The 24,882-nt window shown below is 37.7% G+C and overlaps 5 protein-coding genes across 5 annotated transcripts; 1 reads left to right on the forward strand and 4 right to left on the reverse strand.

Moving 5' to 3' along the window:
• The first annotated feature begins 568 nt into the window (after positions 1-568).
• On the forward strand, positions 569-2,438 carry LOC129941334 (COP9 signalosome complex subunit 1b). Its single transcript, XM_056049934.1, has 3 exons — positions 569-777; positions 843-2,186; positions 2,242-2,438. Exons 1-3 carry the CDS (start codon positions 745-747, stop codon positions 2,323-2,325), a joined length of 1,461 nt encoding a protein of 486 aa, XP_055905909.1. The 5' UTR covers positions 569-744; the 3' UTR covers positions 2,326-2,438.
• A 122-nt stretch (positions 2,439-2,560) lies between these two features.
• On the reverse strand, positions 2,561-3,941 carry LOC129938844 (corepressor interacting with RBPJ 1). The gene is made up of 2 exons (XM_056046638.1): positions 3,721-3,941; positions 2,561-3,649 (listed from the first exon to the last, which is right to left on the reverse strand). Exons 1-2 carry the CDS (start codon positions 3,790-3,792, stop codon positions 2,627-2,629), a joined length of 1,095 nt encoding a protein of 364 aa, XP_055902613.1. The 5' UTR covers positions 3,793-3,941; the 3' UTR covers positions 2,561-2,626.
• A 4,664-nt stretch (positions 3,942-8,605) lies between these two features.
• LOC129941763 (uncharacterized) lies at positions 8,606-9,587 on the reverse strand. The gene is made up of 2 exons (XM_056050482.1): positions 9,452-9,587; positions 8,606-9,384 (listed from the first exon to the last, which is right to left on the reverse strand). Exons 1-2 carry the CDS (start codon positions 9,485-9,487, stop codon positions 8,869-8,871), a joined length of 552 nt encoding a protein of 183 aa, XP_055906457.1. The 5' UTR covers positions 9,488-9,587; the 3' UTR covers positions 8,606-8,868.
• Positions 9,588-10,610: 1,023 nt separating this feature from the next.
• LOC129950414 (uncharacterized) lies at positions 10,611-11,792 on the reverse strand. The gene is made up of 2 exons (XM_056062358.1): positions 11,449-11,792; positions 10,611-11,142 (listed from the first exon to the last, which is right to left on the reverse strand). The coding sequence occupies exons 1-2, from the start codon at positions 11,790-11,792 to the stop codon at positions 10,611-10,613; spliced, it is 876 nt and encodes a 291-aa protein (XP_055918333.1).
• Positions 11,793-21,224: 9,432 nt separating this feature from the next.
• On the reverse strand, positions 21,225-21,975 carry LOC129940967 (uncharacterized). The gene is made up of 3 exons (XM_056049498.1): positions 21,821-21,975; positions 21,585-21,752; positions 21,225-21,435 (listed from the first exon to the last, which is right to left on the reverse strand). The coding sequence occupies exons 1-3, from the start codon at positions 21,855-21,857 to the stop codon at positions 21,377-21,379; spliced, it is 264 nt and encodes an 87-aa protein (XP_055905473.1). The 5' UTR covers positions 21,858-21,975; the 3' UTR covers positions 21,225-21,376.
• Positions 21,976-24,882: the final 2,907 nt, after the last annotated feature.

The raw sequence follows: 24,882 nt of genomic DNA on the forward strand, positions 1-24,882 counted from the left end.
AGTACTTGGATATTTTCATTTTATCCGCATCCGAAACCGTGGGTGGTGATATATCAATGACGGGATCCCATTCGTTCTTTATAAGCTCGTATAGATTTGTGTCTTCCTAAAAATCAACTTGATAAGTACCTACATAAGGCTAAAGTTTATATCTTGCATTTCCAGATCCTTTAGTTCTGCGGCTCAATTTGAGTTGTTTGGAATTCCTTTTATTTTCACAAATAATTTGAGAAAAAGCAATAGTCATCACTTTTTTCTCACAAATTTTGTCATCCATACAAAATTTGACAGCCGGTGTTAAACAAATTTAAATGTCAAATTAAAACGTTAAAATGTTCGGTGTAAACGATTTTCGGGTTTCAAAAACTTGTTGGCGAAAACTCGGTTTTGGGTTTGGTGTGAAAAGCCTATAAAAACTCTATTTTGAACAAAAGTTAATACTTGCTTTAAATGTTCACTTTAATTACAAAAATATCATCGTGTAGATAATTTTAGGAAAAATTATTCTTGCATGTACCTTGAACACGCTCATTTAGGTGTTGTTGTTTTCTAAGGGAAGGTTTGGCACCACCAGCAGCAGCAGTCAAAAACAAAATTATTTTTATCTCACGAATTGCAATTCTCCGGCTGCGGGCTCCGTGGAAAAATAAATAAAAATTGATGATAAAGTATTATTTGTTGCAAACTTCAAATTGAAAATCATTTAAACAAAAGAATTGCTTACATTTAACCCACGAACCTAGGATGCCTTTAATGCCGCTTCCCCCAATTATGCAGGTAAATAGTGAAACATTAATTTTCTTTTGTGAATAAGTTTTAACATTCTTGGAACAATAAAATAGAATGCTATCGAACCCATGCAAGTAGATGCCCAACCCGAAGACAATGAAAACAACGAAGACAGCAATTACATCGTCGAGAATCCAACATTGGATCTTGAAGTCTATGCCAATTCCTATGCAGGTCTAGCAAAACTCTCACGACTCATTTTTGTTGCAAATGTCTGTCCGTCTCTGCGTTTGGATGCCCTGAAAATGGCCATCAATTATGTCTCGACAACATATAATGTTCCCCTCTATCAAATCCTGCACAAAAAATTAGCAGACATGAATGTTGGGGCCATGCTGCCTGATGTCGCTGCTCAATCCACACCGCAAGACATACCAACTTTTGATCCAGTTTGGGTGGAAACAAAGACCAAGAAGGCCGCCCTTAAATTGGAAAAACTCGACAGTGATCTGAAGAACTACAAGTCGAATTCAATCAAAGAGAGTATTCGACGAGGCCACGACGATCTGGGAGATCACTACTTGAACTGCGGTGATCTGTCCAACGCACTCAAATGCTACTCGAGAGCTCGTGACTACTGCACCAGCGGCAAACATGTGGTCAATATGTGTCTGAATGTAATCAAGGTTTCGCTGTATCTACAGAACTGGTCTCATGTCTTGAGCTATGTCTCGAAGGCAGAAAGTACTCCTGACTTTGCCGAGGGCAACAAGGACGCCAATCAAACCGTACTTACTCGCCTCAAGTGCACCGCTGGCCTGGCTGAGTTGCAAACAAAGAAATACAAATCGGCAGCTAAACACTTCTTGCAGGCCAACTTCGACCACTGCGATTTCCCAGAAATGATATCGCCAAACAATGTCGCCATGTATGGTGGCTTATGCGCTCTGGCCACATTTGATCGTCAGGAACTGCAGAAGAATGTCATCTCTAGCAGTTCGTTCAAGCTGTTCTTGGAACTTGAACCACAGCTCAGAGACATTATCTTCAAGTTTTACGAATCCAAATATGCCTCGTGTCTAAATATGCTCGAGCAAATACACGACAATCTGCTTCTGGACATGTACATTGCTCCTCACGTGAATACGTTGTACACTAAAATACGCAACCGAGCACTGATCCAGTATTTTAGTCCCTATTTGTCGGCCGATATGCGTAGCATGGCGACTGCCTTCAATCGCAGTGTGTCCGCGCTAGAGAACGAGCTAATGCAACTCATCTTGGACGGGCAGATTCAAGCCCGCATTGATTCTCACAATAAGATTTTGTACGCCAAGGATGCAGACCAGCGTAGCAGTACTTTTGAGAAGGCCATAAACATCGGAAAAGAATATCAACGGAGATCTAGGATGCTTGTACTTCGTGCCGCTATGCTTAAGGCTCATATTCATGTCAAGGTAAATATTGATGTTGTTAAAAACGATGGAATGTAATCAGTTTGGTTTTTTTTAGAACACTCTTCGCGATGGTGGAAATCATGGAAGTGATCTATGCGTCGCAGCGGGTTCCAGTACCACATCTGGGCTGAGGAATTGAGAAGACCCTTTTGAATAATTTTTCGCTTGAAACAAAGAATGTAGAACTATAAAATCCTTTCGCTAACATAAAATGTTGAGGAAATAAAATAAATACATTTTTTGTTGCATTTATTTTTGGATGTTTAATTTTTGAGGACATGCAAACCAACACATCAGCTCCCTCAATGTAAACAGTTGTGTGCCCATATCTGGGGAAAAAACGACCCCTCCCGATTTGATACAAAGTAAAACAATTATCTTTAGAGATAAATATAAAAAAATGAAATCCAATGTTTATTAAAAAAGCTAAAATACAACTTCTATCTTCTGTCGCGACGTGTGTCCCTCTCCCTATGGGACTTCGTCTTGTTGCTCCCATTGCGCTCGTGGGAATCCGATCTTCTACCACGAGACCGTGAACGGTCTCTGCGAACTCTCGATGGGCGTTCACGTTCTTCTTTCCTCTCATTGCGTCCATTTCTGCGCTCCCTACGATGATTGTCATTCTCCTCTTCCGATGAAGAGCTGCTGCTCGAGTCTGAGCTACTCGACGCGCTTTTCTTGCTGGGCTTGTGCTTTGACCTCTTGCTAGAGGATTTCGATGACTTTCCGCGTTTCTTGTTATCATCTTTCTTATCTGACGTCGATTCCGACGACGATGACGAATGGGAGCGTTTGCTTTTTTTCTTTTTCCTTTTGATTTTTTCGATTTTTTCCAATTTCTTGAGCAGCTTCTTCTTCTGTTCCTTGCTGAGTGATTTCAAAAATGTCATCTCCGGATTCTCGGTTTGATTTTCATCATCGCTCGGTATGAGTTTGTGCCTGGAATCCATATGATTGATATTTTGCAATTCCATGGCGCTTTTTTTCATCGCCAAACCATCCTCTTTCATTTGTTCTTCGAGGACGTTCTTGGACATCAGTTCGTTTGCTTCAGCTTCGGAGTGAATTTTGCGAGCTTCGCTCATCGAAATGCTGTACATTGTGCATTCCTTGTCGGTGTTGATGTGCCCCCATTTGTGGCATTTTATGCAGCGGACATTTCGCACTTGAATACCAAAAGGCTGGTCACGGATTTCGGTGTCACCCTTGCAGTAGCTCTCACGGGGGGCATTGTACTTGCGTTGCCATTCGAATTTGTACTCTGGTTCGTTGTCGTCTTTTTCACGCTCCTTTCGCACTCCGGGCGGTGGTTCGTACATGAAATTCACACTCAACTTGTCTTTGCTCTCCTTACTGAGCATGGCTTTGTTTTCGTGGAGATTTTGTTCCTTTTCATATTGATTTCGCAGTTCTTCCTGTTTTTTCTTGTATGCATCAGCTTGTTGCTCTGCCATCCATACCTATGGAATTATTTATTATGCCAGAAGTAAGTTTTATTTCATAATTTATGTTTGTTTTAATTTTGACTCACCCTTTTGAGATTGTCTCTGGAGGCAGGATGAAAGAATTTCTTACACATGTAATTGTTGAATCCTTTACCCATTTTGCTAAGATCTGATTGGTCTTTTGATGTGAAAAAATTTGTATTTCTTGAGATAAATTTGTAAAAAACTTGTTAAAAAACGTTTACAGTGCAAAAGTGCTGTGATTTATGAAATGAAAATTTATTGTATGTATTTTGGTGTTTGGTCGTTTTCGTTTAATTTTGACAGATGGGTGTCACGTAACGTAAGGCGATTGAAGTTAGTTCGTTCAGCAAGATAATAAATGATATCTCTGATGACTGCGTTCAGATCCTCATCATATTACTGAATTTTCAGATAAATGGCCAAACAGGTCCAAGCAACAAACAAAACTGTTACAATAAAAATTCATTTTATTTAAAACATTTTCTTCTTCTTTCACAACAAATTCAATCCAAAATAATGTTGTGACTGTTGGCCAAATGTGCCTTCAACTTATAAGCGGGGTTGAGAAGATTCTGAACCATTTTGTGTAGGCGCTTATGGCCGGAGCAGAAAAGGTCAATTCCTAGTCCCAGATTCGTACCAAAATCACTCTCATCCAGATTTGTGGTTACGAGTTCGAAGACGCATCCCTTGGAAACGTTATTACGAACTATGAGCAAGTCTTCCTCGTTCTTAGGGTCGTCACGCCAGTAGCCACAGTGAATTCCGGTTTCTCGCTTAACGAAGAGAGTTTGAAAATTTATTTCAAAATGAAATATTTGTTTTGACAGCAGCCATCATCTGTTTTGTTTACATTAATTTGAGCGCTGAATGTTTCGAAAGGTTTGTTTGTTTAGTTCAACTTTAAATTGCTACTAGTTTTCGAGTTATATAAAACTTTTGGTTTACGAAAACTTGTGGTTTACCAAAAATGTATGGGAAAACTTGATTTTTCGAAGTAGGTTTTCGGCGAAAACCGAAAATTTCGCAAAAACCGGAGTTTGGACTTGGTGTCAAAAGCCTATTAGACATTCGAAACGCAAAAAAATGGAACTAAATACATTTTGCCTTTTTTGGATTAGTATTTTTGAATATCGAATTGATTCTTATAAGATCTGTCAAATCGATAAATCATAGATAAACAAACTTTTTTAATGAAGGGAATATGTTTATTTTTATAGAAAGTTTTTATACGAACATTATTATTATAACATAAGTAAATAGATTCAGTGACTCTTTTAATGGAGACCGAAAGCAATAAAGACCGAATGAATGAATGATACGGGACTAATCAAATATTATGGAAATGTGTAATAAAAGTTAACATTTTATTGTTGAAAAAGATTCAAAATTATAATTTTATTTTGTACAGAACTTTTGCCTTTCGAAGTACGCATTTTTGTATGTCTTAAATGCATTACGAGGTGAATTCTCTGTTGCTTTGAGGTAAACTATTGTAAAACCCGTCTAAAAACTAGGGGTCATTTTAGGACAAGGAGGCTATCAGCATCAAATAGGGCACGATTGCACTGGCATAGACAGCAAACCACATCAAGTTCTATTGCAGAAGTCTGCAGTGCATTAGAATTCAAAACACGGTGAATGAAATAAAATGGAGGGAAGCAAAATAATATTATGTTCGAATGGCAGACATGTGCATTCAAGAGGACGCAAGCGTCCACAGGTTTTTCTCAAAACCCACCTCTGTCTATCAACTCCTACTCTCACCTCCCCGCGGTGAACATCGGGTGTCTAGTACCTCAACTGGAGATTGGGTTCTAACCCCAGTGGAAATTTGTTGGCGTCAGGAAACGAGAGAGGGCGGGAGAGGTGTTTCCTCTAAGTCACCTCTCCTTATCTAGATGGCAGCGGACGAATTCTCCAGATGGAATCAACGGTGGCGTCTACAGTTCCAGTAAGGTTGAACTACTTAGTGAACACCTTATAGGGTTTCTACGACTTATTCGGAGCTTAGTTGCAAAGCACCAACAGGCCTCGGATACGCACGGATTCACTGTTGACAACCCAAGCAAACGAAATTAGGACAACGAACCTCGGATCTGTACGTGGTCGCTTAACAGACCACCTCCAAATTATATAACGGCGATGACGAACTGAATTCCGCTGTGAGGGATATTGAACCACTCAACCTAGGCGACGCAGATCAACAATTCCGCCTACCCAACCTCGACGAAGTGAAGATAGCTATATCTAAACTTAAGTCAAACAAAACTGCTGGAGCTGACGGCATCGCTGCCGAACTGTTTAAAGCAGCAGGCGATGACTTGGTAGGGAGCATGCACTAACTCATCTGCAAAATATGGTCGGAAGAAAGCATGCCCGATGAGAATCTCAGCATAGTTTGCCCAAACATAAAAAAGGAGACCCTCTAAATTGCGCCAACTACAGAGGCATCAGTCTCCTTAACATTGCATATAAGATCCTTTCTTCTGTATTATGTGATCGTCTGAAGCCGTTGGTCAACAACCTGATAGGTCCTTATCAGTGTGGTTTCAGACCAGGAAAGTCTACTATCGACCAAATTTTCACACTACGGCAGATACCCACAATCTCTTTATCGATTTTAAAGCCGTGTATGACAGCATCCATAGGGAAGAGCTCTACAGAACAATGTCTAGTTTTGGCAGCCCTGTCAAACTTAGCCGTTTGTGCAGAATGACGATGGAGAATGCACGCTATTCTATCAAGGTCGGAAAAGATCTTACCGATGCATTTGATGTCAAAAAAGGTTTTAGACAAGGCGATGCACTGTCATGCGACTTCTTCAACATCGTTCTGGAAAGAATTGTGCAAAACTCAACCGTCAACACTAGAGGCACAATCTTCCAAAGGTCCATCCAATTACTCGAATACGCAAATGATATTGACATAATTGGAAGATTAAAGCGTGATGTCAGTGGGGCGTTTTTGAACGTTGCGACGGAAGCGAAGAAGATGGGATTAGTGCTCAATTAGGTCAAGACCAAGGAGGACATTGAACTACGGCGAGGCGTCTTGGACAAAACCTCTAACTCTTGCAAATCGCTGCTTCTTTGGACTTAGAAGAGAAGTTAAGTCTTCTCTCGAGCCTCTGAAATAACCATTTAGAGCGTGTTAGGATGCTACAAGAGAAAAATTTTTCGGTTGGTTTTTGGTCCTGTCTGCATATATGGAGAATGAAGGAGAAGATATAATGACGAACTGTACGGGTTGTACAGCGACACTGACCTAGTTAACAGAATTAAAGTCCAACGACTTAGACAGGTGGGTCATGTCGAGCGCATGGACATCAACGCTTCATCCTGGAAGGTCTTTGAATCCAATCTTGAGGGACGGCGCGGCGCAGTAGAGGAAGACCGCGACTCAGGTGGCGCTCGCAACCAACTTGGCGTGCGAAACTGTAGCTAGGGACCGAGCTGGCTGGAGACGCATGTTGGTTGAGGCCCAGGTCCGCCCGGACTGTAGCTTCACCTTAAGTAAGTAAGTAAGTAAGCAAAATAATATTTTTTTTTTGTATCCCTTTAATTAAATCTATTTACTTAAAACGTTAGTAGTACCCGTGGCATGATGGTTAGTGCGTTGGACTGTCATGCAAGGGGTCTTGGGTTCAATCCCTGCCTGTGCCACCTTAATTAAAAAAAAAAAAAAAAATTTTCGCGGGTACTACCTCTTGCGAGGAATTGACAAATCCTTCAAGAGTAATTCTTGTCTTGAAAAAGTGCTTTCTCAAACTAGCCGTTCGGATTCGGCCTTAAATTGTAGGTCCCTTCCATTTCTGACAACAGTACTCGCACACAGGAATGGCTGAGAGTTGTAAGTCACTAGGCCCTGGTTCACGACGGACTGTTGCGCCACCCCATTTGATTTGACTTAAAACGTTATTTTGATTAAGATTTTCAAAAAAAAACTTACATTTTTAGATGCACACATACAATTCGGTATAACATTAGAAATACAATTTTTGTTTTAGAAAGCTTTTGAAATTCGACAACGATTTGCCAGGTGCGAAAATTCCACTTTCGCAATTGTCATTTAGAAATTAGTAATTTTCGTTCCGCTTTCGAAATAAAGGGTGCAAAATATTGGTTTTAGGTTATTTTGATTTTTCGAGTCAGGCATAAAAAGATGATCAAATTGGAAAAGCTAGGTTCCCAAAATCGAGTGAAATGAAATCGATATCTTAATAGAAAATCGAGTGAAAATGTTTTCAAGGTTCTTACATTCGATAGATTTCCTAGCTTTGAATACTTTTCAAAATCACTTCAAGTGAAATTATAGCAGCTGTCGAACATATGTCAAACACTACTTGTGCCATCTAAAGTTTCCCACGGGTACTACCTCTTGCGAGGAATTGATAAATTCTTCAAGAGTAAACCTTGTAATAAAAAAAGTGCTTTCTTAAATTAGCCGTTGGGGTTTGACTTAAAACTGTAGGTTCCCCTCCATCCCTGACAACATTACTCGCACTCAGGAAAGGTTGAAAGTTGTAAGCCACTAGTTCTCAAAGTTTTTTAAAAGAACGTTGTTTTTGGTACAGAGAAGACACTTGTCCCTTCCCTCAAATAGAAAGTAGAGTAGAGAAGTTCAAGTCCTCTTGTCCAACTCAAATCACACCAATTTAATATGGTCAAATTCAATCTCTTCGAAATCGCAAATATCGAAATGCGCAACACATAAATTCATTTCGTTTAAAGTTCGCAAAAAAAATCAAAATCGATTAAAGTAAATTTCAGAACTCCAATTAAAATTTTGAATCAGCTTCGATTTCATTTCGAGGGAATGTAAATGAAACTAGCTGTATTTCTCCATCATACAAAATACAATCCAAAATATTCATAGGAAAAAGAGAGTTTCATGCAATAGAATTCCGAAATCCAGAATCAACAGAAAATACAACAATATCTAAGATAGTTTGTGCATAAGAAAGTTTATTTAAAATGACGATAATTTTGAGTTATTTAAAGCCTATTAAAGGCTTTATGAAATAATGCTATTCGTGATAAATACCGTCACTATAACAATTTAAATGTAATAATTCACTTCAATTTCTCTTGATTAAAATATCACTTATTTCTTGATACTTGTTTCTTTTTATGACACAAAATATATATTTAAGGTTATGTTTTGAATTTAGAATTTTTTCTGATTTGTCAGATGCGCATGACCCAGTTTCAAAATTGATACCAATTAGGATAAGCTCGTTTCATATTCTCCAATTCACTAGTATCAACAATTCTTGGATTCGGATTAAAAACGTATTCATTCAAGTAGCGTAGCCAATTGCGTTCACTGATTTCCTTATCGATATTATTTCGAGGATATGTATTTGATTTCGAAACCATATTACACTGTGAAAGAACTCCCAATTCATTTTGGCGACAGTTCTCACAAATGCTTGCACCACAGCTTCGTAATGTAGGTAAAACGTAAGCTTGTGAGTTCTTCTGAAATTCACTTATTACACCTGATAACTGTCGAATTTCCATTCTCAGATCATTGTAGACAGGATCAATCTTTTTATCACTTGAATATGATCGTTTAATACAAGTTTTTTGACAGTATTGCAAAACTGAAAAAAATTTTCCAAAGTTGAAAAGACAGAAGGTTACAACTACGAATAGTATCGGATGATTTCGTAGAAGTGATGAAACATTTAAGGTTTGGTCCATTTTGCTATCATTTTCAATCTGAATTAAAAAAAATTAAATCATATTAATTTTTGTATTAAAATTTCAAAAATGAAAATTGTATTGCCTCGTTTAAATTTAAGAAGTATTTCATTTCGAACATGAGTAATAAAATTGCTTGAGACAAACTGACAGTTATTTATCAGATGTATGTATGTATAATAAAAAAAAAATTATGCTCGTATATCAAAGTACGGATTAGCAGAAGACCTAAACTACCTTCAAATGGAGCAATAGTCATTGATAGGGACAGGGCCTATTCCAATTTTGGAACTTACTTACTAACTTACTTATCCGGCTCACAATCCATGAAGGGTCTCAGCCTGCACTCTCCAGTCAACGTGACCAAGCGCTCTGGCATCCGCATTCACTTGGTCCTTGTCGTCTTGAACCTGGGGGCTGGGCTGAGAAGACTTTCTTGACTGAAGCGTTGTCTTCTTCTCCATTCACCATCGTCGCATACGGGACCAAAAATCCGTCGAAGAATTTTTCTTTCGAAAGTGCCCAGTATAAATTCCCCTTTTTTACTTATCGTCCAGCACTCAGCGCCGTAGAGTAGGACTGGTAAAATCAAAGTGTTGTATAGCAGACACTTTGTCTTTCGAGTGGGGAGTTTTGAACCCAGTTGTTTGGCCAAACCGAAGCACAGCGGTTTGCTAGGGTAATTCTTCTTCGGATATCCACTAAGGGGTCGTTCGTGGGATTGATGTTTGTTCCAAGGTAGTTGAACTCCTTAACGACCTCGAAATTGTTGCTTTGTTCGTTGATAACAAGTACTTTGTTTCGTCCTCATTCACTTCAAGACAAACTGTGAAGGCACAGCTCTCTTGGATCGACCGATTGTTTCTATGTCGTCCGCATAGCCTAGGAGCTGGGTGGATTTGTTGAAGATAGTGCCCACTGTGCTCACACCTGCCTTACGCACTATCTGCTCCAAGACAATGTTGAAGAAGTCACATGACAACACATCTCCTTGTCTAGACCCTGCGCAGTTTTGTATAACTCTGATGAGCTGTTACCCATTTACACGCTGCACTGCGTATTGTTTAGCGTCATGCGGCACAGCTGGATCAGTTCGTTCCGGATCCCGAATTCAGACATCGTCATCATATGCTCTTGGCGGCGGATGCTATCATAAGCAGCTTTAAAGTCGATGAAAAGATGGTGGGTTTCGCCTTGAAATTCGTTGGTCTTTTCCAGGATCTGCCTCAGTGTGAATATTTGGTCTATCGTTGTTCTGCCTGGCCTAAAGCCACACTGGTACGTGCCGATATTTGTGTTGCAGAAAGGTTTAGGATTTTGTATGCAACATTAAGCAGGGATATGTCAAGATAGTTTTTGCATATCATCGGGTCGCTTTTTTTGTAGATGGGGCATATGGAGCGTATCGACCAGTCAGTGGGTATGCATTCTTCCTCCAACACTTTGGTGATGACCTGGTGCATGCGGTTCATCAAAACACTTCCTTCATGTTTAAAGAGCTCCGCGGGTATGCCATCCGACCCGGCGGACTTGTTATTTTTTAGCTTTTGAATGGCTCTTTCTAACTCTTCTCTGCTAGGGGCTGGGACTGGGTCTTCATTGACGGGTCTTGCTTCTCTTTCGTCATTATCTTGCTCGACATTTTGCAAATTCAGCAGCTGTTGGAAGTGCTGCTTGAAAACATCTACAATTCCCTGTTCTTCAGTGTCTAGGTTTCCTTCACTGTTTCGAAGAGCTTGTGTCCTGGTTCTGAAACCAGAAGCTAATTCCTTCGACCTTTTAAAGAAACGTTGGGTGTTGTTCTTGGCCCGAGACTCCTCTAGATCTTTGAGCTGAGAAACTGCGGATGCTCTTTTCTTCCTTTGCAGGGTCTTTTTCTCATTTCTCCTTTTCGTGCGGTACTCTTCCCTTGCTGCTCATTTGATATTCGAGCTCTAAGCATAGCCACTACCAAAAAGTGGTCAGAGTCGACATTTGCTCCTCGGAAAGTGCGCACGTTCAGGTTTTGAATGCGTGCCTTGCGCCGATTAGCACAAGGTCGATTTGGTTCGACCATCCGGAGATCACCAGGTTGCTGTGTACCTCTTTCGTCTTGGAAACCTAGTGCTACTTATGACCGTATGGCGAGCTGCAGCAAAGTCGATTAGTCGGAAGCCGTTATCTGTTTCTTCGTGGAGGCTGTGCTTTCCAACTAATCCGCCAAAGATGTCTTCCTTCCCGATTTTTGCATTGAAGTCTCCGAGTACGATTTTGACGTCGTACTCTGGACAGGCTCCGTAGGCTCTATCCAGGAGGTCGTAGAAATCCTCCTTGCTAGACTCCTCAGCATCATCGGTAGGGGCGTGTGCACATATTATACTGATGTTCTGTAATGTGGCCTTGATGCGGATCACAGCCAGGCGATCACTTATTGGTTTGAAATCCATGACTTTGGATCTAAGCCGATTTCCCACGACGAATCCTCATCCAAATATATGCAATCTTTGATGACAGCTATAATTACTGTCGCAATTCTTTCTCTTCATTGTCCCTGATCCCATCCATCGTATTTCCTGGATCGCAGTAATATCTGCCTTATACTGCGAGAGGACAGATTCAAGTTTCTGGTTTGCACCTGGAGTGTAGAGGGTTCTAACATTCCAGGTACAAATTCTCAATGCGTAGTCCGTTGTCGTTCCGGGTCTGATTACCATAAGAAGGGGTCATTATCCGAGGATGGTCTCTCTCGTAACTTTCAAGTTTTTCACTGTGGAGGGGTTGTTAGCCCCTCGCACTAACCTCCAAATTTGTTGGGCCGTTGATACGGTGCTTTTTTATCCCGATTTTGCACCCGCGCTTACAAGTTTTGCAAGTTATATCTAAAGATATAATCCAATTTTGGAACTCTTTAAGGAAACAAATATCATTTTCAAGGCTATGTGTTAGCATCAGCATAGACATCTCTTTCTCGTTTAAGAGACTCATTTAAAGTTCTTGATTATCTGCTGGCATGATGGTTAGTGCGTTGGACTGTCATGCAAGGGGTCTTGGGTTCAATCCCTGCCTGTGCCACCTTAATTTAAAAAAAAATTCATTTTCGCGGGTACTGCCTCTTGCGAGGAATTGACAAATCCTTCAAGAGTAATTCTTGTCATGAAAAAGTGCTTTCTCAAACTAGCCGTTCGGATTCGGCCTTAAATTGTAGGTCCCTTCCATTCCTGACAACAGTACTCGCACACAGGAATGGTTGAGAGTTGTAAGTCACTAGGCCCTGGTTCACAACGGACTGTTGCGCCACCCCATTTGATTTTTTTGATTATCTGCTGGAAGGTTAAATAAATAAGGTGAGGTTGAGAACTCGGGCCTAGTTAGGCTAGGTAAGGTTGATTAAAGTGGCTGTCCGTGATGGAGTAGAACACACTTAGGTCATAATGACCCATTGTAATATCACATACATCTTGAGGCTTTCTTCTAAGCCCTAATGAAATCAATTTGAGTCCCTTACGAAACGTGAAAGACTGATTATAGAAAAATTCTCCTAGGCAAGTCTTGAATTTTTGAGCTAGAACAAGGCAACATGTACAGAGGAGGTGAAGAACTGTTTCCTCCACTTCTTTATTCCGTACAGGTTCTGCAAAAGTTATTTGAGAATACGCTTAGACCATATTATACAGAGCTCAGTTCTGACACCTATTATCGAGCTTATATGCGATATACTTAGAGATAGCAAGCAACTCAAGCGCTTTAAATCAAATGTAGGCCACATGTTTTTCGTGCGATCTGATACGTATGGTGATGTATTTCCAGCTGATATTTGCCTTCTTCATAGCGTCTTGCATTATCAATTATTTAAATGTCAACATTAGCCAAACCTGGTATGTAGAGTGGGTTGTAATGAACAATTTCTGGTGAGTTCTGCCTTACAATTTAATGAAATGTCTCTATGGTCCGGCATCCAGCAAATGTGAATATTAAATTGTTGTATCATCTTCATTAAAAATAATCGACAGTTATGGCCTGTTATACAGTCTTAGAGACAGAGTCCAGATATTTGATAGCGGCCTGACTATTTGAGAAAATACGGATATCAGATCTTGATATCACATTTTCTTTAAGCCAGGACAAGACTTCTTTTATCGCCAAAAGTTCCGCCTGGAACACGCTACAATGATTAAAAAGGAGGAATGAGATACTTAATATCTGTCGTTTGGAGTACACACCTCCACCAACCCCTTTATTCATTTTGGATCCATCTGCGTAAAAGGGGATTGGCGCGTCTTCCAGGAGCGCTCTATCCTAGCAGAAAGATCTGGAAGATATAGAAATCTTGAAGTTTCTGTCCAATTTGCAGTTGGGGGATGGTGCAGTTTGCGTGCTTTGGTATTGGTTCTAAACACTTAAGAATTACGGAGTGGCCAATGTTGTTGTTAACCCACTGCAATGAAGCTTTGATACAAATAGCAGAGTTTGCAGCTCTTCATAGGGTTAGGTAGATGAGGTTGTACATAGTCAAGCTGAACATTGGACTTTATCTAGTTCGTCGCTGTTTATAGCCTTTTCTAAGGCAATCCATCGTACTGCCACACCGTACAATAGACCGTCTGTTTACTTACTTACTTAAAGTGGCGCTACAGTCCTGTGTGAACTAGGGCCTCACCCAACAAACTTCTCCATCTAACTCGGTCCCTAGCTAGATGTCTCAGGTTTCGCGCTCCAAGTTGGGTGAGGTCACTTTCCACTTGTGCAAAAGCCACCTGATCCGCGGTCTTCCTCTATTGCGCTGTCCTGTGGGTGTGGATTCGAAGACTTTCCGGGCCGAAGCATTGGTTTCCATGCGCTCTTCGTGACCCAGCCATCTTAGTCGTTGTACTTGTACCCTTCTGGCTAAGTCTACGTCGCTGTACAGTCCGCACAGCTCGTTGTTAGATCTTCTTCTTCATTCCCCTTCGACGCATACGGGACCGTAGACCACACGAAGAACTTTTCTCTCGAACCGACCCAAGGTGCTTTCATCCGCTTTCGTCATAGTCCATGCTTCTGCATCGTATAGCAGGACGGGGATGATAAGGGTCTTATATAGCAACTCTTTGGTCCCTCGAGAGAGGACTTTACCACTCAATTGCTTTCTTAGTCCAAAGAAACAGCGGTTAGCAAGAGTTATTCTGAGTTTGATTTCAGCGCTGGTGTTGTTTTCTGCGTTTACAGCGAAGCCTAGGTAGACGTCTGTCGATGGTGACGTTTTGACCAAAGCGCCGGTGTTGTAGATCCTTTCTTGTCGACAGTATATGTACTTTGTTTTGCTCTCATTAACCGTTAAACCCATTTTTGCCGCCTCTGCCTCAATACTCACAAAAGCCCCATTGACATCACGCTGAGTTCTTCCAATTATGTCAATGTCATCAGCATATGCTAGTAATTGGACAGACTTTTGAAAGATAGTGCCTCTAGTGTTGACGTGTGAACTCTGCACTATTCTTTCAATCGCATGACAGCGCATCACCTTGTCTAAGACCTTTTTTGACATAAAAATGTTCTGTTAAGTTGTTTCCAACCTTTATGGGGCAGAGTGAATTCTCCATACGGTCATCCTGTACAAACAGACTAGTTTGGCAGGGATGCCAAAACTAGACATGGCTCTATACAGCTCGTCGCTGTACATGGTGTCATATGCGGCCTTGAAATCGATGAAAAGAGGGTAGGTGTCGATTTGATATTCTTGGTTTTTTTCCAGGATCTGCCGCAATGTGAATATTTGATGGACTGTAGACTTTCCTGGTCTAAAACCACACTGATATGGGCCTATCAGGTTGTTGACGATAGGCTTTATACGTTCACATATTACGGTAGAGAAGATTTTGTAGGCGATGTTAAGTAGACTGATTCCTCTATAGTTGGTGCAGTTTATAAGGTCTCCTTTTTAGGATCGGGCAAACAATACTGCGAGGTTCGATTCATTGGGCATACTTGCTTCCGACCATATCTTACAGATAAGTTGGTGCATGCTCCCAATCAACTTATCTACAGCTGCTTTAAAGAGCTCGGCATTCAAGCCATTAGCTCCAGCGGCTTTATTAGCCTTCAGCTTAGATATGGCAATCTTTACTTCGCCTAAGCCGGGAGGACGGGATTATTGGCTTTCATCGTCTTTGTTAAATGGATCATCCTACCTGACAGCGGAATTCGGTTCGTCGTCGCCGTTATACAGTCTGCAGAAGTGGTCCTTCCATATCCTCAGACTGCGTCTGATTACTGATGTGTATAACCAATGCGTAATTCGGGCTTGTAAGCCCCATTTATTACCAAAAGCTTTTTTGCAAGAAAAGAGAGCTGCAGTAGCTTTTTTGATTTTTTCTTGTATATTACGTTTCTAATTTAGTTTTTTGTCTTAAATAAGACTTAGGTTCTTAGTCTCGACTGAGAACTTTAATTGAGGCTTAATAAATAGAATTTTGTATTTTTTCGAAAATAGGACTTATTCGGTTTTGTGTGTCGGTTTTTTGTGTAAGAGTTCTTTTAGGGTGTTAAGATTCTTTCCTGAAACCCTCCGCATCCAGACCAGTTAGGATATCATTTTCACGGGATTTGAACAAAATTGTATGCGGCAAAGGTAGGGATTGAACCATAGACCTCTAGGAAGACAGTTTTGCGCACTAACCATCACGTCATGGGTACTTCCACCTGTATGGTTGGTAGGTGGTAATCTCCTCACATTCCTTTTAAAGTGTTGCCAAGGTATATTTACATTTTTTTTAATAATCTTTTTTTTTTAATGTGATTATTTAAGCAAACAATATCTCTATTCAGTATTTTAAATACTGACCAGTTTATTTATACAATACAAATCTTATGATTATGAAATAGATTGGGTTAACAAAAGAAATCCTTTAATGTATTACTTTTAATTAAGTTTTTATCAAAATAGATAATCTTATGAAGAAATGCGCGAGATTTCTCATTTGATATTATTAAAGTTAAGCTCTACGCAATAAAGTCAAAGCTCAATTTCATTCATACTTTGTTTTTATTATCACAAAAGAGAGAGTAAACAATTTTTATCATTAAAACAACAATTTAATGAACTAAAATTAGAACCATAATTCGATATTTCTTCGAAACGGAAGATAATAAAAAGTATTCAAGTGTTTTGATTAAATGTGTCAATATCAAAATATCTATACATATATTATCTTGTCTCGGGAAGGATTTTTGAAAATTGCAAAACTATAAAAGGCTGCAGCAAAAACAGAATTAAAAACGTGTACAGAAACTTTTAAACAAGATCTACGCAGAGTCATATTTTCATATTTTAGAATGAAGAACCAAACTTTTCTTATTTTTGTCTTCTTAGGTAAGTGAAAATTAAAATGAATTTTCTCAAAAAAAGAAATATTAAACTTAAATTTGATTTTTAAGTTGTTTTGGCTTGTTTTGGAGCCCAGGCTGATATTGGTTACACCTACTGCGGGAAACCATGTAACGATCCACCAGGCATGGTTTGCGGATATAATCAAAATTGTTTTGAAGTTTTTATTAATAGCTGTGAAATGAAAAAAAGCAATTGTGACTTGGGCAATAGTAAGTGGTCAAAGATAAACAAAACTTTAATTTTTTTAAACTTCTAACAATTTTTTTTTTAGGATTCAATGAACAACCAATGTCGAGTTGTCTGATGGGAAGAAAATGTTAAATTTAAATTATTGCCCAATCGGACGTTTGCTGGGGTACCTCATCTTGAAGCAGCAAGAAAGCAAAGAATAAACTTATTTTAAGCAATAGAATATTTCTCTAATAAATTTTTTGTCACAATAAATGATAAGTAACATATTATTTTGCATTGTGAAATTCAATAGTTTATTTATTATTTTTTCCTTATACTCGGATGCATATATATGGAAACATCGTAATGAATACACAACACACTCAATGCTGAGGATATCGAAGGATGACTTCTGCAGATTGTATACGGCGACAGGCAGGGTCATCCATTCAATATAGACGACGAAAGCCCACAATCCCGTCCTCACGACTTAGACGAAGTAAAAATTAATATATCTAAGCTTAAGTCTAACAAAGCCGCTGTAGCAGATGGTTTCAATGCCTAGCTTTTCAAAGTAGCAGAGGATAATTTGGTTAGGAGCATGCACCAACTTATATAGTAAAATATGGTCGGAAGAAAGCATGCCCGACGAAAGCAATCTCAGTATTGTTTACCCGATACTGGAAAAAGGAGACCATCTAAATTGTACCAACGATAGAGGAATCAGTCTCCTTAACACCGCTTTAGAAATCTTCTCTGCCGTTAGATGTGAACTTTTAGGGCCCATTGTCAATAACCTCATAGGTCCTTGTCGTTGTGGTTTAAGACCAGGAAAGCCCACAATAGACAACAGATAGAATATTCCCATTCAGGCAGAGGATTCAAGAAAATCATCAAATCGACACCGAACATCTCTTCTTCGATTTCAAGGCTACATGACACCAACTACAAAGACGAGCTGTGTAGAGCTATATCTAATTTTGTTATCCCTACCAAAATCGTCTATTTGTGCAGGATGACCATGGACAATTTAAGCTGCTCCATAATGGTCGAAAACAACTTAACAAAAGGCTTTAGACAAGGTGATGCGCTTTCATGGAATTTCTGTAATATCGTCGAACTCCCACTTTACCACTGAGGCACTGGGTAGGTTCAGGCAACACATGGGACATCATTTCCGGTCAACTTCATTTTTTGAACGTACATTTTGACCAAGGCAACTAGTTAGTTCTCCAAGTGTTATAAATTTCAAATTCAGAGCTTTACTTCACAAATCTCTACTTTAAGTTCTTAGAACAAGAACTACCGAACACATTATTGTCTACAAAACACTATTCAGACAAGCTACAAGTCCATTAAGATTGGTCTTTTGTATTGTAAAGAAATATTACTTATTTCTTTTTTAAATTACAAGGAACCCTTTTAAAGAAAACATTAAATGGAATTGTGCAGAAAATAAATAAATTATAGATTAGTAAAGCTCAGATTTCACGTGAAAGGAAAAACATGATTAGTTGTCATTTTGAAATAAATTGACTTGACTTGATAGTCAGGGAGATTTTTCTTGACTAACTTTCCAGCCAACTTTCCAATAATAATACAAAAAAATAAAGTTGTCTTAATTGGAAGGCATTTTTTTGGCAGCTGGCCAATTAGATGCTAGGAACTTGCCTCACTTTCAAGTCCCACTATCTTTCAATAGTCTGTCCAATTACTGGCATATGCTGATGACATTGACATAATCGGAAGAACTCAGCGTGATGTCAATGGGGCTTTTGTGAGTATTGAGGTAAAGGTGGCACAACTGCGTTTAGCGGTTTTTGAGGGCAAACTATATCACCGACGTCTCGGTCAAAACGACACCATCGACAGACGTAACTTTCAGGTAGTTAAGGGCTTCGTTTGAACACAGAAAACTACACCAGCGCACAGTGGTCAAAAGTAAGATTTTTTTTGTCTTTTGATGTCAACAAAAAACCTATTGCTCAAATAGCAAGGAAATGTAATTTGTTTTCAATTATTATTACCGTTAGTTTGGCAATGCAGAGCTTTGTAATGCAATGCACTTAAATTTCTTTCACATGCCTTTCAAGTGTTAGCAAGCCTTTACGAGTAATTTTATTGAAATCAAATTTGTGGAATTAGTTAAAGACAAGATGTCAGAATTTAGTGCATGTAAGTATTTCAATATTAAGTTATTCAAACAAAAAAAGTGAGTTTTTTTCAGTTAAAATTACCATGTTTTGAAACCTTTGTGAAAAAAAGTAATGTGGATTTAAATCCCAACATTTTTTTTCTACAATAATTTTTAAAGTCTGAAGAATCATGTCTTAAGAAAGTTTTCGATATTCCTGTACATCGTAATCCAGTGGCGAATCCTTCGTGTGTTACTGGAAATGGAGATCAGATGGAAGTTGGTGGCACCCGCGATATAAACAAAACTTTTTAGTAAATCCAGATGCGAGTGCTACCGATATAAAGCTAACGTGCAAAGTTCCCTTAGAATTAAAAAAAAACCGCTTGTCCACAGGTGGTCACAAAACGTTATATATAAAAACTGACATAATAGTCAGTTTGCCAATAACCGTCAAAAAGATAACAACATTGTTCGAAGTGGGGTTTCCAGAAAAATGTCCCGCATCGCAACCAATGCTGATATTTTGCATAATTATCCTCTGATAATAAATAAATGAATTTTGACATCTTTAAATCCGAATTCTTGACATACTACCACTTGAAGTAATAAAAATGACTTTTAATTGATTTGTAAATAATTATTGAATAAAAACTAATGTAAAATCACCAAATACGAATTAAGTCCAGCTAATGGACCACTGTGCAGCGGCGCTAAGATCAAACAAAGAATAATTCTTGCTAACCGTTGAAAGCAAATGAGAAGTAATGGCTGAATCACAAATACGATTCAGCTTAGGCTTCGTCTACATTACGGTGGGCCTGCTTCGAGGTTGCTTTGAATGACATTTCTTTTATTTCATCCCTCCAAAGAGCAAATATTTTGTTTGTTGACATTTTTGTACAGCTGTTGAGCTGTCAGACAAAGCAAATATTCAGATCAATCAACTATATCTTCGATTTGGAGTCACAATACGTTCCATTACGTTCTTTTCCTTACGATTGTCAAACGAAACTTAAGGTCGAAGCTCCATTGTGATAGCATGAATTGAATTCCTGTGGCTAAATTAGTAAACTTCAGGTGAAGCCAAAGCTGAAGCGTGTTTGTGATTCAGCCATACAGGCCTCTCTTAAGCAACCAAAGTTCGTCGCATGATCTATGGTCCCGTATTTATAGAAGGGTAGTGGAGGAGAAGATTGAACGACGAGCTGAACGGATAGAAGATAGCTGGGTCACGTATAGCGCAAATAAACGAATGCAGTAGTGGAAGACTGTGGATCAGGTTGCGCGCATAAGAGGAAAATTACCTCACTCAAGTTGAAGTGCGCATCTAGCTAGGGACTGACCTAGCTGTAGAACAACCTTAAGCATATTTTCAATATTAATTACTCACACTTTAATTGTGAATTAGATTACAAATTTTGAAATTCCAATTTTCAATGACTCTTCCGCGTAGATCCGGCAATATTTGAGCGATGGCCTGTGTTATGTTCACCTTTAGGGCATCGGTCGATTATGGTTTATTTGCGTAGACCTGCGACTTCAAGAAACCATACAGGACCTTGGTGTCCTATTCACATCACCCCTGAAAGAGATAATCTTACCCTTAAATCGTTCATGCAAAATGTCAATCATGGCGTTTGCTATGTGGCACGTAGCGCCGCGCGCCGTCCTGCTGGAACCACATGTCGTCTAGGTCCATATGGTTCAATTTGGGCCATAAGAAAGTAGTTATCAACGTTATGTAGCGCTCGCTGTTAACGATGACCGCCTCACTAATGTTCCAAAAAAGTACGGGCCAAATACGCCGCCGCCGCCCGGCCCAAAATCCACACCAACTGTAACTTTTTGACGATGCATTATCATCTGGTGAACCTAGCGTGGGTTGTTGCAGTCCCATATACAGCAATTTTGGTTGTTTACACAGCCATTCATCCAAAAATACGCCTCCCACTAAAGATGATTTTTCGGCCGATTCAAACAATTCAAAGCCCATTTAGCGAACAAAAGGAGTTGTCTATGGTCATAAACTTTGGGCTCCTGGGTCAGTTGGATCTTGATTGTTTACTTAACCGGTCGACTCAAAATAAAACGAAGTATAGTAAAAGTATAAATAAATAAATCTTACAAAAAACATAATTATTCAAATTGTTTTCTTTTTTTATTTGGCAATAAAGATACAAATTAAAGGCAGGTATATTTATAGAGCTTATTATAAAGTTATGTACTTTAAACAACAATTAATAAGTTAGCACTTGATGTTGATCGTGCAATCTGTTGAACATGAGTGTTTTTTTTTTGAACTGGAATACTGATTTTTAGAGCCTTTTGTGCGATACAAATCATTCCATGTTGCTATTTTAAATTCCACGGCACTTTTGTCCAAATAAGCAACTAGACATTTGTGCGGAATTAAAACCTAAAAATAACACAAATATTCATTAAATATCAAATCATTTCTGCAGAAGTTAAATACAAATTTTTAAGAAAATATTTATTAAAAATCCTTTTTCTTTTTCTTAAACTTTTCATTTTAACATTTCTGTAAAATAAAAATTATCAACTTACGGTCTCCGTGATCACAATTTCTCTTCCTCATATCGCAAATGTTGTTGAAAAATGTGAAGCAATTCTGATTGTACGCGCAAACAATACCGCTACGTTCTGTGCAAGGCTTGCCGCAATAATCGTATCCTCCAATTGCACTTTGTGCTCCAACACAACAGCTCAAAACAACTAAAATTAAAATACAAGAAATTCTAAGTCAATATTTTAAATAAGACTGCAAAACTGACTCATCATACCTAAGAATGCAATAAAAGCAAGAGCCTGGTATTTCATGATGAAGAAGTCTTTTCTTTAACTCTGCAAAATTAACTAATCTAAAATTCTTTAATGTCTTCTCTTCTTATAGGTACGAGACTTGTTTTTATTTATAACTCTTGAAATTATGACAAAAGAAAAACAAAACAACACACGTTACGATAAAGACTTTCACACGGGAGATGACTCAAAATCAGGGGATATTTTTTCTGGATAGGGGATTCACTAAATGTTCAAGAACACCAACAATAAGTCTAACTTCAATAAAGCAGGTGCTATAAATATAAAATGTACATACAAGAACTAGGCTACAAGTTCTTCTTTTTCTATGGCTCAAGGTAATTTAAAGGCCGTATGACTTGAAACAACACAGATCGGTTTAATACATTTATTGAAATATTGTCATATTGTTAGTTTAGAGGAAAATCAAAGAAAATATTAAACGTTTTTAAAACATTAGTTACAAATATTGTATAATTTTATTTTTTCAAATGCCTGTATCAACAGAATCTTAATACTTACGAAAATAGAAGAAAGCTGCATTATTTGTATTGCTGTTTTTAATGTTATTGTTAATTGATTTGTTGATGTAGTGAGTCATTCATTTTTCGGTTGCAAAAGTGAAGCTAAATGTAACAGAACGATTTTTAATAATTTCGTTATACATTTTGGACTTGGAACAATATATTTCTGAAAGATTTACAGCATACGATTCTTTTGAGAAATTTTTAAAAATATTTTTACAAATTTTTGGTGGTACGATTCTTTTGAGAAATTTTTAAAAATATTTTTACAACTTTTGGGTGGTATCTCGGCCATAACGTGATTAATTTTGATTTTAAATGCGTTTATAGATTACCCTGGTCGTAAAGACTTTCTTCCTGGCTTTAAAATTTCACTTTTACAATGCATTTTTGTGGAATTAATTCCAATTCCAATTCCACTTATATATGTATGTATAAGGATTTTTGAGGCTATCTAAATGTATGAAGTCGATTTTCTGTCAATAAAATCCGTGATGATTTTCCAAATCTGTAATAGTTGTCTTCAAATGCTGTTAGATTTCACCTGCGTTACAAAAATCTAAAAGAAACGCTAGACTATTTTTGCTAAAATAGTTTTCAACAGAAAAAGGAAAAACGGTTTGAAAGTAAGTTATGTTCTTGTAACGAATCTGTTGTCTTAAAAATTTTTGTAGGTACTCGTATATCAAGTTTTTGAAATGCATTAAAAAAATATAAAAATAATGTTGAAAACGGGTATTTTTAAAACTTGAACAAATAGTTAAAATAAGAGTTTGGATTTGAAATCAGAACTAAAAATTAAGTCGAAAACGTATTTTCCAAAACGATTAAAATATTAAATTCAAATCTTTTCTGACTCATAATTAATGAGCATTTCCAGTAACTAAAAAACTTATCATACAATTTATTGTTAAGTAATATTTTGAGTATAGTGACAAAAATTATACTGATATTATAATATCTACTTAACTTGAAACCATGAAAGACCCTACATTTAGGTTTTATAAATTAAATTAAACATTACGTGCGTTTTTTCGCATTTCATGCATAGTAAAGTCAAAGTGAGAAATTCCCAACAAAACGATCCGCAGTGGCCAGATTTTTATATTTAAAAATTGGTACAACTGAAAGAAGATCTGTCACAATAATGATAAAAACTTCAAAAAGGGGGTTTGTTCGTAGACTACTACATTAACATGTGGTGTTGAAGCGAGCTTGAAGCTCGCCCCAATTTTTATATGCCTAAATCGAGTTGAGATTTATCTATTCTAAACTGAGAAAAACCTTTTTTTGGTAACATAGCAAAACATAAATATCTTTTCTATTGTTTTTTCGTGCAAAATAAGCCCAGTTAGTCCATTTTCACTAACAAAACTAATTAATATCAACAGTAATAGATTCGTTTTTTCCGCTGTGGAAAACACACATAATTCTAAATGCAGAACTACTCAACGGACACAGCCATCGAGATACAAACGCAATATCAATCGTACCAACATTTGACAACGAAATCACATAAGATCCATTCGAGGTTCGTTGTCAAAAACCTATCCATAGTGAGATTCTACTCTAACTTTTATCGGTGTTATTCTCACTATGGATATTGTTTTTGTTATTCGTGTAAAATCCTACTTTACTATGGATAGATTTCCCAAAAAAACAAGGGTATTGACGTAATATAAATTCAAGAAGAAATTAAAAGAAAAAAAGAGGCTGTCATGCGACCCACACCGATAACTTTTCATCCCGTCTGTCGATTAGTCTTGCTTAAAAGTTTCTACATATTCGTGTTGCGTTGAGAAAGTTGTTAGTTGAATTATTCTTTACATTTTTAAAATAACCAACAATATTTTTCATATAAAAAAATAGTTCAGTTTGAAAATCTAGCTTTGTTAAATAGATTTTTAGTCGAAAACAAATTTTTACCAATTTTAGTAGCATTTCTTAATTTCTTACTAATTGGATGAATGAAATTAATTTAAAAGATATCAAGAATCGAATATCAATTTTTATCAAATTTGTGTACTATTTCTTGTAGATTTTATTTTGTATGAAAAAACGGACTGTTGGATTTTTATTAAAAAAACTGCTGAATATGGAAAATAATATTTTGTGTAAAATAAAAAAAGTTTGAAGACAAAAGTAGATAATATGATTTTATTTCCATTAAAAAATTTAACAAAAACATTATTAGACTGGTATTCAAAATTAAGTATGATAATAAATTGCTTTTAAGTCGTCTGTCAGATTAAGAAAAAATGAGTTAATTAAATTAAAGTAAATCTTAACAAGTTTAACAAAATTCGTTTATTTTTAAAGTACGATATTTAAGCGAGTCTTTTAAAAAATTGTAGAGTTTTGGGTTGCATGATCCATTTAAAATGTTTTAGAATGTTGGCCGATCTAAAGTTACATTTCCAAGATATTTTTGTCGGTATCCTCTAAATATGGGGCACACACCAATGAAGTGGTAATTAAATTCTGTCGCATCCTGATTACATAGAGTGCATAGGCCAACA

This window comes from Eupeodes corollae, chromosome 1, assembly GCF_945859685.1.
Source record: "Eupeodes corollae chromosome 1, idEupCoro1.1, whole genome shotgun sequence".
Lineage (NCBI taxonomy): Eukaryota > Metazoa > Arthropoda > Insecta > Diptera > Syrphidae > Eupeodes > Eupeodes corollae.

What these genes read in the sequence shown, in the direction of transcription:
- LOC129941334 (XM_056049934.1), top strand. Translation starts at nt 745, where the DNA reads ATGCCTTTAATGCCGCTTCCCCCAATTATGCAG. An exon ending in CGCTTCCCCCAATTATGCAG is followed by an intron (nt 778 to 842) that starts GTAAATAGTGAA and finishes ACAATAAAATAG; the next exon opens with AATGCTATCGAACCCATGCA. An exon ending in AGGCTCATATTCATGTCAAG is followed by an intron (nt 2,187 to 2,241) that starts GTAAATATTGAT and finishes GGTTTTTTTTAG; the next exon opens with AACACTCTTCGCGATGGTGG.
- LOC129941763 (XM_056050482.1), bottom strand. Translation starts at nt 9,487, where the DNA reads ATGTTCGAAATGAAATACTTCTTAAATTTAAACGAG. An exon ending in ACTTCTTAAATTTAAACGAG is followed by an intron (nt 9,385 to 9,451) that starts GCAATACAATTT and finishes TTTTTAATTCAG; the next exon opens with ATTGAAAATGATAGCAAAAT.
- LOC129950414 (XM_056062358.1), bottom strand. Translation starts at nt 11,792, where the DNA reads ATGGATTTCAAACCAATAAGTGATCGCCTGGCTGTGATCCGCATCAAG. An exon ending in AGGTTTCCAAGACGAAAGAG is followed by an intron (nt 11,143 to 11,448) that starts GTACACAGCAAC and finishes TTTCTTTAAAAG; the next exon opens with GTCGAAGGAATTAGCTTCTG.
- LOC129938844 (XM_056046638.1), bottom strand. Translation starts at nt 3,792, where the DNA reads ATGGGTAAAGGATTCAACAATTACATGTGTAAGAAATTCTTTCATCCT. An exon ending in CCAGAGACAATCTCAAAAGG is followed by an intron (nt 3,650 to 3,720) that starts GTGAGTCAAAAT and finishes ATAATTCCATAG; the next exon opens with GTATGGATGGCAGAGCAACA.
- LOC129940967 (XM_056049498.1), bottom strand. Translation starts at nt 21,857, where the DNA reads ATGAAATACCAGGCTCTTGCTTTTATTGCATTCTTAG. An exon ending in TGCTTTTATTGCATTCTTAG is followed by an intron (nt 21,753 to 21,820) that starts GTATGATGAGTC and finishes TTTTAATTTTAG; the next exon opens with TTGTTTTGAGCTGTTGTGTT. An exon ending in AAATTGTGATCACGGAGACC is followed by an intron (nt 21,436 to 21,584) that starts GTAAGTTGATAA and finishes TGTTATTTTTAG; the next exon opens with GTTTTAATTCCGCACAAATG.